The following is a 13,420-nucleotide window of genomic DNA, read 5'->3' on the forward strand; positions in this document are numbered from 1 at the left end:
TGCGAAACTCTTTGTTTGAAAGAACATTCAAACATTGCTATTCCTTGTGTGATAGTTCTATTGTTTTACTTAATATTTATACATTTTGTTTTATCAACACTCATTATGACTTGATAATGACGTTATCTAAGTTTTTAACTGTCTTGCTTAAAATGTTTTTAAGAAACATATAATCGCAACTTTTTATTATTAAAAAAACCTAAGAGTTATTATAAAATCCACAGCTTTTCAACTTAAATCCAAAACAAGCGCGTCTTTGATTTACAGCCTTATTGCAGCTTTCTTCCTTTAAAAAAGCTTAAAAAACCCTGGATAATTATTATATTGCTGAAACTAATCGACAGTGATAATTCTTATATTTTGTTCGTCCGACGGAAGCAAAATTCCCTATCGAGACGTCTTTCTTTTACGTGAAAAAACCTCTTTTCCCTAATAGCTGCTCCGGCAACTCAAAACAAATTTAGATATTTAACGGCTACATTTACTTAATTTTTGCAACAATTTTAATGCGCAATAATTCTAACCTTTATTAATTTTTTTGATAATCTTTCATTAACCCGTGAAGGCTAATGCCTAGAGCTAAATAACGACAAACCAAAGAGACAAACAAGGAAGCAAAGAAATCACTAAAACAGACAAATAAACAGAGAAACAAGCAAGCAAAAATACCGATTTGAATTAATTTATTCAAAGATTTTACAAAGATTGTTACAGCCATATAATGCGAATGCTTTTTTCTAGACAAATTCACTCTTTCATTGTCGGAAAGGTTCTGATATAATACACAAAACAAGTATTATAATTATGAATATTAGCTTAGTGGTTAGAGCATCCGACTGGTGTGCGGTAGGTGGTAGTTGTTGGACTCTTGTGTTGGACTCTTGTCGTGGAATCAGAGTTATTCTGCCCCACGCTCGTGACAAGTAAATTTACATTTTTCTCAAAACAAGTATTTTTAACTTACATTTTTAAACACCAAAAAAAAAAACAGGTCAGATACTTAAGAATGTTCTAAACGGACGAACTGTCTTGCCTTATTTTTTACTGAAATACAAGAACACAGTTTGTTTTAATATCTGTAACATACACACGACCGGTTTTAGACACAGCAACAGCCTGTGGTCTTTCCAGTTCAGTGGGTATTCCGCAAATCGCGTTTAAGTATTGTCCATCCAGCGTAAACACTTGTAGTCTTCTGTTTCCTCTGTCACAAACAATCAAGTTTTCACACTTGTCAATGGCGAGTCCAGCAGAATAACGCAACTGTCCCTCACCAGTCCCCTCGCTGCCAATATCATATAGAAACACTCCTTCTCCATTATACACTTTGACACAATGATCCAAGAAACTGGAAGCGAAGAACATTTCTTGATGATAAACTATATCTTCGGGTAGGTCAGCACTGAAGGACTGTAACAGCTCTGCACCGTCCGGGGAGAAGACCTTGATGTTCTTGTCATCCCTGTCATACAGGATTATGTTGCCATCAGGTGCCACTGATAGGCACCACGCATCCTTCAAGTGTTTGGTTGTAATATGTCTAATAAATTGACCACTTTCACCGTACAAAGAAATCTTACGGTCAGAATGACGGACGATGAGGCTGCCATTCTTGGTGAATGCTACTGAGCGCGGATCGCGTAGTCGTTCAGCTTTAAATCCCTTCTGACCAAACTCTCTCATGTAAGTGCCGTCTGCACTAAATATTTGTACTCGGTTATTGCCAGAATCTGCTACTGCAATGCGGTCAGTGTTCTCGTTAATAGAAACGCCGTGAGGCAAATTAAATTGTCCCGGTCCACCGCGTGGTCCAAATGTAAACACATGTTTGTACTGATGAGGAGACACCTGAACATTCCAGGGACTACCAGTCAGCGGCTGACCATTTACTGTGATTAACACGCTATGCAGACCTACAGTGTCTGGTGTAAAACTTACAGTGTAAGTACCATCCACGCTGTCTTCAATTTTCTTCTTTAGGACACTTCCTTTTGGATCCTGAATTTTGACCGTTACTTTATCGTCTTCATTATAATGCTTCTGTCCCTTCAAATCTCTTGTCACGAATGTAAATTTAGATTTTGAGCCTTGTTCAACAACTTGAACACCTTTGTATAAAGACGAGAAACATAATTGTCAGTGGAACAGAATTATTTTACACTTACATAGTGGGAAAATATGGGCCCCAAGTCATGGCATATGGACCATGCACAATAAAAAGAAAGTTAAGTCAACCAATAAATCAAAGAGTATTTTGTCAGCATTTTGTAATACCTGTGTCAGTGTTAAGGAGTTGCAATGGAATGAGAAGTCAAAATTGTGGATACTTCTCTGAATTAGTTTGATTTTGAGAAATAAACCATTAGTTTAAAATCTTGTGTCACGTTTTTTTCATTGAGCCGAATGACACATAAGGAGGTAGAATTTTACCTCATTTCTAATAAGGGTATTAGCAATATGTACTGGCGTTTCACACGTTAATTCTTAGTTTCATTTATCCACAGAGGACTGCAAAGGCGAAGAGACGAAAAGACGAAAAGGCGGAAAACATAGAACGTTAAATCGTCGATCCTTACCTTCTGAAGCTTCGCCTACTTGGAAACCCAGTTCAAAGGGAACGATAGGAGCTTTCAAGCGGCTGCTATTATCTAAAAACAATGACACTTGTCAACAGTCGATAACACTGGCTGCATGCTTTCATAAATATCATTGTAGTTCAATCTTTGGACCAAAGAAGGTAAATGGTTTTTTGTTTCTCGTAAAAACCTTTGTATAAATCTGATACCTCTCGCCTCTAGCATGTCTGGAATTGTGCACATTTTCTGTTACATTTTGATGGTATTGGTTTTAATGGGTTACGATTATAATCTATAATTGTAAGACAACATTAAAAGCAAACCAGATCAATAAAATCTTAAAATATTGTATACCGCTTACCACCTTTAGTCATCAGTTCAAGTTCCTCCACTTTTGCTTCATATTTCACGATTTCGTTTTGCAGACTTGATATTTTTTCCTGCTGAAATTCAATCTCGGCTTGTTTCCATTTCGAGAGCGCACTTGTCCCTTTGCTCTCTTTTGGTTTAACATACAGAACTGAATCAGAGTTTCGTCTCTTTCTCTGTACGGGTCGGTCACCTCCCTCGCGGGGGGGGCCTGACTGCAAATACGTACAAAGAAAAAAGTGGCTGAGTAGCTTGCAAAGTCATTTAAGAGCGGTTCGTTTGCTATGCGTCTTCTGGTCATGTGATTATGATTTACCTATACATGAGACGACATTAGAAGCTAAAACGCATCAACACTGACATCAAAACAGGATCACCAACCGAGGAAAATCACATCTCAACTGTCTCGATTACACTTCGTAAAACTGACAATCAAACAACAACTCTGAGTGGTAAACCCGGCTCTGTGTTTGAGGCCGCGTGACCTAAGCGTCACGAGACGCTATTTGATCCGCTCATACGTTCACTGTAATTTGAAAGACTGACCTCGGATTGATTCAACAAAGCCTCAAAACCCCATAAAATCACAAAAGACAACACAAACGATAAAAGTCAAGTGAACTTTATTTATCTGGCTCACAGTAGATCAAAATTTGGGATCAAAAGATGCAAAATTTAGCATTCTATGGAGCATTTTTCGCGGTCAGTTGAATCAAGCCGAGGTCAGTCGTTCAAATTACAGTGAACGTATGATCGGTCAACACCATCCTCAAACACTGAGGATTAGGGACTTTAAGATACCTGGACGGCTGACCTCGAGGACGGTAGAAATTCGCGAGGAGGACTGGGCCGATGTCGACGTTCTTGGCGGGAACTTTCAACGTTAAGAGCCGGCGTGTGTGAACGGAGGACGGCTTCGTTAGTGGATCAATAATTCCTTAGCCCAAAACATGCGAAGAAAAACATTTGGCGCTTCTAGCCCAAAGTCTGGGACCAGAAAGCACTATTTTCATTCACAGGGTACAAATTCCAAGTGAAATTTTTGTAGAAACACAAGCAAATAAGTTCATAATTTCACGCACGTGGATTCGCCATCAGCGTTTATGCAAAGCACAGCAAATATATTCGCAACCGCAAATAAAACTTGACTTCTTAAATTTTTATCAGTACCAAACCAAGAATACCATAAAGGACCACCTAACAAAGTAACAGAATTAAAAAATAATGAGATTTTTAAACGAAATCATACAAAAAGCACTCCCGTTCACTGGTAGACGGCAAAACTCTACTTCTCACGTCCTCGACAACAATTGGACGGAGCTGGACGGCAATGTGCGTGGAGCGGGCATGCGTAATATAGGCTACACGCGAAAAATTACTTCCGGTCAGCCGTCCTCGTGGTCAGCCGTCCAGTTATCTTAAAGTCCCCATTGTCTGCTTGTGGATGCATAATAAAAAAATACAGGCCTATCATTCATTCCCTAGAGGCAAAATCTCTTAAAGATGTATTAAATTGGGGGAGTTGTTCAAACGTTCACTAACGCTAAGTTAACCAAGATTTTATTTATGTTTTTACTGCGAATTTCAAGCCACAATTTCAGATGATTCAAAGTCAAAGCTGAAGTACAAAACAAATAACATAAATCATTCTGGCAACTTATAAAGCTGAGTTCGAAGTTAACGATAATTCTGGATTAGCTTAATCCAGCTTTAAACAAAAGTGCACAGAAAGCAAAATACGGCTTACTTTCCTGAGTTTTGTCTGCTACATGCATTACTGACCGTGTTCGACTGATTCCTCTGCCACAACGCCGCTGATTTTATAAAACATTCCCTGTTTTCCATGCATGCCAGTTACAAGTACTTCACCAATCGGGGTCATCAACGCTTCATCCTCTATGTTATTGATAAAGATTTTGAACAATATTAATATTACCTGCTTTGAAATCAGTCTATGTGGTTTTCGGTAATTATATGCATTTTGTTTTTTGGGCATATAGCGAAATAAGCCGATGGTTAAACCTAAGACCTTTTTGTGACTCTTCTTTTTTAACAGATTTACGCTTGTCTAGGAAATCACAGTGTGTTTCCTTCTTATTAAGTGATGTTTACAAGAACTAGCTGCTATAACTAAGCTTGTACGCATTGCCGATTAGAATTTTTTTAAGGGAGAACTCTCTGGCACATGTTTAATGCTTTCATTGTAGTCAATAAATGGTTTCGTCTCGTAAGGGACTGGTCAATAAGTACAGGGGGGGTGGGCCGGAGCAGAAAGGGGGTGGGTCATCATTTTTTGAGCCCTCGAAAAGGGGTGGGTTATGTAATTTTGATCTCCATTTAGGGGGTGGGTCATGTTATTTATTCACTAACTTTAAACTGTTACAGTTCCAAGAAAATTTGTATTCATTAATTGATAAATTTCTCGATGTGAGTAGTTTTGAATGAATTTCTAGCGATTTCAGAAGGCCCAAATATAAAGATTTTCCAGGGGAGCATGCCCCCTGACCCCCCTAGATGGCTTGTGATCATAAGATCAGTTTTGCCTGTCTCTCTTCAACCTGCATAGATTCGCGTCGGGCTTTAGCCCTTTTAATACCAGTAAACTCTTTTCTCAAACACTTTGCAAAATATGGATGATGGACAGTGGTTGTAGTTTCTGTTTTCAATTTCTCTTTAAAAATATGAACTATTCAATAATTGTTTATGAATTAATATTACATACTGTTTCAGTTTTCGCACATGTTTTTGTCTAAATTTTCCCATGGACTTTACACACAAATAGGCGGAAAACTTACAAAAGACTAGTTTAGGAAGTGATAAATTCATCCTTCTCTGGTGTGTTAAAAAAAGGGAAAAGACGTACATGGAACAGCAGTGTTCATCAGGAAAAAGTAGGGTGGTCTATGTAAGGAATTCCACTTTAAAAGCTGATGTCAAATAAAAAACCTCCAACCCCTAACAGATGATAAACAAATGATTGGTCCCTTGATTTTTTTAGGAAAGGGGGTGGGTCATGTAATTTTCAACCTCTTATCAGGGGTGGGCCAGTCAGTTTTGAGCCAGAAGGAAGGGGTGGGTCACAAATTTTCAAGCCACCACTTTTCCAATTGCTCCGGCCCACTCCCCCTGGTACTTATTGACCAGTCCCTAACTAACTTTTGACACAAAACTGTACTTTTTGCCTCTAGCATGTCGGAAATTGTGCCCTGAAACATTCTGATGAGTTAAACCATATATATTTCACGATTTCTTTTTCCAGACTTAACATTTTAATTTCCCTGCTGAGATTCAATCTCGGCTTGTTTCCATTTCGAAAGAGCAACTGCCACTTTGCTCTCTTTTGGATTAACATACACAACTGAATCAGAGTTTCGTCTCTTTCTCACTACTGGTCGGTCATCTCCCTCACTGCAGGACACTGCAAATAAAAACTGACCGATTTTCTGGCAAAGCCTTTTAGAAACGTTTTATTTTGCTAAGCTTCTCGACCCTTAACTTCTGAGGCCCCGTCTTCTTGGAAATCTGATTCAAAAGAAACGATAGGAGCCTTCGTGCGGCTGCTATTACAGACGTTCTTATTTTCTGCGGCATTCTCACTTCCTCTAGAAAGAATAAAAACAATGACACGTGTCAACAGTCGATAACACCGACTGCTTTCACAAGCTGCTTTATGGCATGTATAAGAAGGCTCAAGGCCTAATGGTAAGCGTGCCGGACTTCGGACCGAGCGGTCCGGGTTCCAGCCCTGGCCGGGGTCATTTTGTTGTGTTCTTGGGCAAGACACTTTCCTTTTATATTACCCTCTTCATCTAGGTGCGTAAATGGGTATTGGTAAACTCTAGATACCGGGGTAATTCTGCGACGGACTATCTACTGAGCATCCTATCCAGGGAAAAGTAAACACACCAACACACCCACCAAATTAAAAGACCTCGGCGTTTAATTGAGAAAATACTTATCAAAAAAGGCATGATTGGTACTATAAAGGAAGCAAATAAAACTCTTACGAGTAGCAGTAGTTGACCGACTGTAAGTACGTGACGTCCGATGCGACGCATAATTAAACAATACAGGCCTATCATTCATTCCCTAGAAGCAAAAGAGGTATTGAATTGGGGGAGTTGTTCAAACGTGGACTAACGCTAAGATGATTCAGATTTTATTTGAATATTTACTGCGAATTTCAAGGCACAATATTAGATGATTCAAAGTCAATGCTAAAATACAATTGACAGATAATATAAATCATTTTGGCAACTCATAAAACTGAATTCGAAGTTAACGATAATCCTAGATGAGCTTAATCCAGCTTTAAAGAAATTAAACGGGCACAGTAAGGAAAATTCGGCTCACTTTCCTTGGTCCGTACACTACATTACTGACCTAGTTCAGCTGGCTCGCTTCTACTTGATCCTGCTCCGTGTTTTCCAAACCCAGTTACAAGTAACGAGGTCGTCAAAGCTTCTCTCGCTATTTATTGGTTAAGATTTAGAACAATATTGAATGATTACCTGCTTTGGAATCAGACTAACTTGTGGTTTTCTGTAATTTTATGCATTTTGCTTTATGGGCATATAAGCAAAACAAGACGACTGTTAAACCTAAGTCCTTTTTGTGCCTCCTTTTTTAGCAGATTTACGCTTGTCTAGGCAATCACAGTGTGTTTTCTTCTAATAGGCTTTATGCATGAAAACGTCATAGGCTCAAAATTCACAACCAAGCCTCGTTTGCGCGAATTTTTTCTAACCCTCCGCCATCTTCATGCAGTTTTCACGAGGGTATTCTTTTCATCTGTGCTGCTTTGGGAATTCAATCATGATAGAATTTACATGTTTGCACCTCACAAGCGAGGCTTGGTGGTGAAACAAGCCAGTCTGACGTAAACATGCATAAGGCCTATTAAGTGATGTTTACAAGAACTAGCTGCTACAACTATGCTTGTTCGCATTGCCGATTAGAATTTTTTTAGGGAGAACTCTTCTTGACTGGCTTAAAAGACACATGTTTCATGGTATCATTGTAGCCAATAAATGGTTTTGTCTCCTAACTAACCATTGAAACAAAACTGTACTTTTTGCCTCTAGCATGTCGGAAATTCTGCTCATTTTCTGTTACATTCGGATGAGTTTAAAAACCTCAACCGTAAGACGACTAAGGCTATGTATACACGGGACTGGTCCGGAACGGATCTGGTCCGATTTTCGGACTGGACAGGCCTTCTGTTTACACGGGACCGTTCTGGAACCGGTCCAGAACGGATCTAAAACTGGACCTGCAAAATAGCAGGTCCAGTTTTGGATCCGTTCCGGACCGGTTCCAGAACGGTCCCGTGTAAACGTAGCCTAATAATCTTAAAATGTTGTACACCGCTTACCGATTTGCAACATCGTGAGTTCAGGTTCCTTCACTTTTGCTTTATATTCCAAGACTTCTTTTTCCAGACTTGATACTTTTCCTTGCTGAAATTCAACCAATGCCTGTTTCAATTTCGAGAGCACAGCTTCCACTTCGCTCTCTTTTGGATTAACATACATAACTGAATCAGAGTTTCGTCTCCTTCTCTCCACGGGTCGGTCATCTTTCTCACTGCAGGACACTGCAAATAAAACAATAGACTGAGTACCTGGTAAAACCTTTAAGAAGCGTTTCATTTGCTATAAGTCTACTAGTCTTATGCCGTTATGATTTTACCGATGAAACGATGTTAGAAGCTAAAACACATCAATTAAATCTTAATATACTGTACACCCCTTACCACTTTCAGTAATCAGTTCAAGTTCCTTCACTTTTGCTTTATATTCCACCATTCTTTTTTCCAGACTTGATATCTTTTCCTGCTGAGATTCAATCTTGGCTTGTTTCAATTTCGAGAGCGCAACTGTCCCTTTGCTCCCTTTTGGATTAACATACAGAACTGAATCAGAGTTTCGTCTCCTTCTCTCCATCGGTCGGTCATCTCTCTCTCTACAGGGCACTGCAAATAAAAAAAACTGATTGAGTTTTATATATTTTTTATGATATAATAATATCATTTTACATTATAATATCATTTTATAATATCATAATATCATTTTATCATTTAGTTTTTAATTTGAAGTTACACACGGCCCCACGAGCTTGGTAGCTTTTTAAAAACCTTTTACCAGTTTAAATAAGGCTAGTACCACTACCACCTACTACTGCTGCTGCTGCTAGGGAAGCCTTTTAAAAGCGTTTTATTTTTACAATTGTTTACAATTGACTGTAACAGTTACATACGAAGCGTCCAGGAAAGACGTTAGTTAAAAGTCAGGCCGTTTTAGAAAATGAAATGAAAACTTAGATGAAACAGTTTAATTTAACACTTGATCTCGCGCGCACTCGATGGAGAGGAAAGTTTTTGTGAACTTAAAGGGCTTAAACGGAACGCTTCTGACGGGATCTGTACAAGAAATTGTGTACAGAAAGGGAGAAAAAAGGGAGAGGGTGCTTCAAAGAGAACTTTAAATATAAAAACTTCAGCAGCAAGAAAAGGCAGTCGGGGGAACACTGGATATCGTTTTGGCAAATCTTCGTTGAAGCTCTCGTTAAGTTTTCGATTTTGAATATCCAATCAAAGAATGGTGCGATTTCTTTAGAGTAGTTCGCAAGTTGTCAAGACATAATAAAACAAATGTCCTTTAAATTTATTTGTAGATGCTTATGGGGCTGTGTATTTCCGATCAAGCTGGAATTTAAAAGAGCTGGTTTAAGTAGAGTAAGGCACAGAACCCGGAGAAAACCCCCCGGAACAAGGACGAGAAGGGGACGAGAACCAACAGCAAACTCGAGTGCACACACCACTGCGCCACCCCTGCTCCCCATCATGGCGCAATTATGCAATTACTTAGCAACTTTGAGACGAAACTGCGAGTTTAGTTCAACTTGGATTACAGACTTCGCCATTAACTGGTGCATGATCCCTGGCTGTAGGAGCTTCAATTTAACCAGGAGAAAGAAATTCAGATGGAAAAGTTGAACCTAGAAATGAATTAAATTACAGTTTTCTTCTAGAGAGAGCCTTAGCAAAGAAAGGGTTGAACACAAAGAGAAACTCCTGGTCTTCCCATCAATCTTTGATTACTTTAAACTATATGCAAATGTCAGAAAGTATAGAAAGCCCATATTGTAAAAATAAAGGTTACCAACGGATCAAAGAAGAAAGACTTTTATGGAACAAACACTATTTCATTTACGTTAATAAGGATAAAGCCACGCAAAATTGTTAGTTTTCTCGGAAACAACAAGCACAGTTGACAAATCAAACTATCTACCAAACCCGCGGCCGTAGTTGACCTTCCTACGTCCACCAACTCTAAAAGGGCAAAGAAAAGTAACAATATTGTTGTTACCAGCGCCTTGTCCTTCAGTCATCTCGTCAAAGGGTTTACGTTCTGTTGCTTGACCACTTGCCTCCTGCAATTTTGGTTCAAACTTCCCGCTGATTTCTTTTTCCAGACTTTCTATTTTTTCCTGTAAGTGTTGGAAATTGATCCCGGCTTGTTTCAATTTCAAGAGTGTGAATGTCATTTCATTTTCATTTGACTTGACATACAGAATTGAATCAGAGTTTCGTCTATTTCTTTTTGGAACTCTTGAACGGTCTTCCTCCTTCTCGCTAAAAACTGTCGAAAGAAAATAAAAGATAAACTTAGCTAAACTTAGCCATTCAATTGAACTACTTGGTCCATCTTTATTGGTTGAGGTACTCGGTCGAGGTCGCTTTTGTGATAATTGTTTTGTGCAATATTCGAAAGATAGTGTGCGCCACAAAGTCTTTCAGAGGTCAGGAAAAAGGCTAGTTACAAAAGTACAGAAGCTAGTGCTTAGCTTGTCGTTGGATAAACAGAAAAAATCGCTAAGAATCTTAATGACTTATAACCTTCTTTGATCCCCTGGACACACCATTGCACGACAAGACTCAGTCTACTTCAGTTGCTTTTGTTAACTCAAGGGTTTTTTCTATGAAATGCCCGTCAGAAACATTAAAATCGAGATCTAAAACGTTTTTCATGAGACCACAGGGAATGTAATGCCCTTTTCTTCAAACTAGATGGATGCTGCCATATCAACGTTTGTCTTTTTAAGGATTTCGAGAGGTTCTAAAATGTAAGTTAAAGAAAAACTGAGAACAATTTGAGAGACGATGTGACATTGGGACTCATTTTGGCCGACTTCAAAAGCTTTTACAATCGTGACATTGCTTCTTGTTAAGTTAAAACAAATTACACAGCAGTCTCAGTACCGTTTAAGCATATTATGTACAGTCCATATGAATAGCGTACTTTTCGGCCCTGTGGACCAGATCAGAACTAACCAAAAATTTGGAAGAAGCATTACCTTTCGTTTGTAGTATCATAAGATCCAGGAGGGCATTTTTATATTCCTGTTCGTCAATGGACACAGCAACTTGTACATCTTCACCAATCAGTTGTAAAATGTTTTCATTATCAGATCTCAGAAATTGCTGCAGTCGTTTCTGCAGTGTGCCGTCCTGATATTGCTTCCATAAAGTTTCAAGAGCTTGGACAGTTTCCGCTTGTACTATAAAGCACAGCGAATTAACAGTTGTCCCGATTAGTTTAGTGGCGGTAGGCAGTACAACCTTATTAAAGGTATCTATATATTCTTCTCGATTGTTACAGCAATGTAGTGCCAACCCAGCAGCAAGTACCAGAAGACCTTTACCAATGTTACCAAAATTGCAAACAATCTTAATAACTGTCGAAACAAAAATAGAGAAATACTTCATCTTAATTAAGGCAAAGCAAGAATTAAAGTAAAGTGAAATTGTATAAATATATACATCTAGTTTAATTAAGGTTGTAGGGGCATGCAACAGGACCGAAATGCAGGAGGAATGGGTAGAATAACAGAAGTGATGTACAGGTTAATTCACGTGCTGGAGGCCAATAATATATATCAACAGTAGGAGGAGCTTGCTTTCTAATGTTTTATTTTTATTTTAAACACCATACCTTCCAGCAAACTTTTAGCAGAATTTTACTAAACCCCCAAAGCCCCCAAAAGGGTACTATGAAAAACATCTTGAGGGCTTTCACACGTAAATTATAACTTTGTCGATTTCTTCTTCACCGATATGCAAAATTCTAATAAATATTCTAACTACCATTCAGCCACATTGTGTAAACAAAATTAACAAAATGATAACAAAAATAATAACAGAATAATTTCCGCCTTTAGGCTGTAAGGTACGATTTTTTTCTCCACTTTTCCAGTTTGTGGTTGTGGAATTACTTCCTATACTCATTCCTCGCTTCCAACCCTCCTCCCGGCAGTCGGAAAGCGTAAAATAAACAAACAATCTTGGACAAGAATAGAGAAGAGACTTACTGAAATTTGGTCGAGGCGCGCATGTTATAATATCACTCAGTTGTAAAGCTATGAAAAACAATACACCTCCTGAGGGCAATTCCACGAGATCGATTTATATCACAGACCGCCGATAGTGAAGCGAAACACGCGAAACCTTGAAAAGAGGGGCTACTAGTAATCCAGTGCGATGGCCAAACAAAACTCAGTCTTTCAATTTAATTATTTGTATCAAATTTCGCGTGATTCTGGTCGATTTGATAACCCAAAGGCAATCAGACACACTCACCGCCATACACTTCCGTCGCTGCATGCCTCAATGAAGGTAAAACACCGGAACGATATGCTGAAAGAAGACAATGTTGAAATGAGATCTGATGTTGCTGTTCTCTCATACTACAGACGATTGAACCGTTCATAATAGTTTGGTTTAAAAAATCTTGATACACAACTTGATAGAGCTCAACTTTAAAAGTCGCGTCCGTCTAACGTATTCGAGCAATTTTACATGTATTGTGCTGAACGTAACAATACTGTTACTAACAACAAAATGGCGACGAATATGAATAACGTACCTTTTCTTCTCGTTTCAAACTGTACTACTTTTTTCAGCAGAGCATTCTTTTTCAGCAGCTCTAGAAATGTTTTTAGAATATCAAGACGGTCGACTCCAAGTTTCTTCGCATTTTCAAGTTCCTGAAACAATGCCATTCCATCATCGATGTTGTTCGTTGTTGATATCATCCCTCTGCACATATTGATTAATTTTCTTAAATCATTTGCGTTTAGTTTCTCGCTTATTGTGCTCAGCAAATTGTTATATTCCACTCGATATTGATCTTCAGTTGCCATTTCGAGGCAGGATACGAAGGTGGCAGCTTGGGTGCCAAAAGGATTATTCCGTGTGTTGTGAGTACACGAGTTTCGAACGCGTTTGCTTTCCGACCGAAAAGAAATGGCGGGCCAGTCGAACCAACACTGCAACGCATGATTGATCAATCGACAATCGCCTGACTCAAGATCAAGATTTTGTTAGTACAGTCACGCGTCTCTGGTCTATCTTTATGCGTCACGACAGTTTGACCGTGCTTGCCAGGCTAGTTGCAGAGCTGTTTAAAAGCTAG

At 38.8% G+C, this 13,420-nt stretch overlaps 3 protein-coding genes across 4 annotated transcripts in view; all 3 read right to left on the reverse strand.

Moving 5' to 3' along the window:
* LOC144643947 (protein meiotic P26-like) overlaps window positions 1–13,420 on the reverse strand; it is a 32,142-nt gene that overhangs the window by 6,422 nt on the left and 12,300 nt on the right. The window lies entirely within an intron of this gene.
* LOC144643949 (protein meiotic P26-like) lies at window positions 667–5,170 on the reverse strand. 2 transcript variants are annotated; one of them, XM_078503348.1, is made up of 3 exons: window positions 2,941–5,170; window positions 2,577–2,648; window positions 667–2,108 (listed from the first exon to the last, which is right to left on the reverse strand). In XM_078503348.1, the coding sequence occupies exons 1-3, from the start codon at window positions 2,948–2,950 to the stop codon at window positions 1,042–1,044; spliced, it is 1,149 nt and encodes a 382-aa protein (XP_078359474.1). In that variant the 5' UTR covers window positions 2,951–5,170; the 3' UTR covers window positions 667–1,041. The 2 variants fall into 2 exon arrangements, with proteins under 2 accessions (XP_078359474.1, XP_078359473.1); XM_078503347.1 differs by having other exon boundaries at window positions 2,938–5,168.
* Window positions 4,706–13,289, reverse strand: LOC144643945 (uncharacterized). The gene is made up of 8 exons (XM_078503345.1): window positions 12,872–13,289; window positions 12,586–12,642; window positions 11,304–11,684; window positions 10,316–10,588; window positions 8,701–8,919; window positions 8,320–8,541; window positions 7,329–7,415; window positions 4,706–4,841 (listed from the first exon to the last, which is right to left on the reverse strand). Exons 1-8 carry the CDS (start codon window positions 13,146–13,148, stop codon window positions 4,720–4,722), a joined length of 1,638 nt encoding a protein of 545 aa, XP_078359471.1. The 5' UTR covers window positions 13,149–13,289; the 3' UTR covers window positions 4,706–4,719.

Source organism: Oculina patagonica, chromosome 2, assembly GCF_052425735.1.
Source record: "Oculina patagonica isolate OP01 chromosome 2, crgOcupat, whole genome shotgun sequence".
Lineage (NCBI taxonomy): Eukaryota > Metazoa > Cnidaria > Anthozoa > Scleractinia > Oculinidae > Oculina > Oculina patagonica.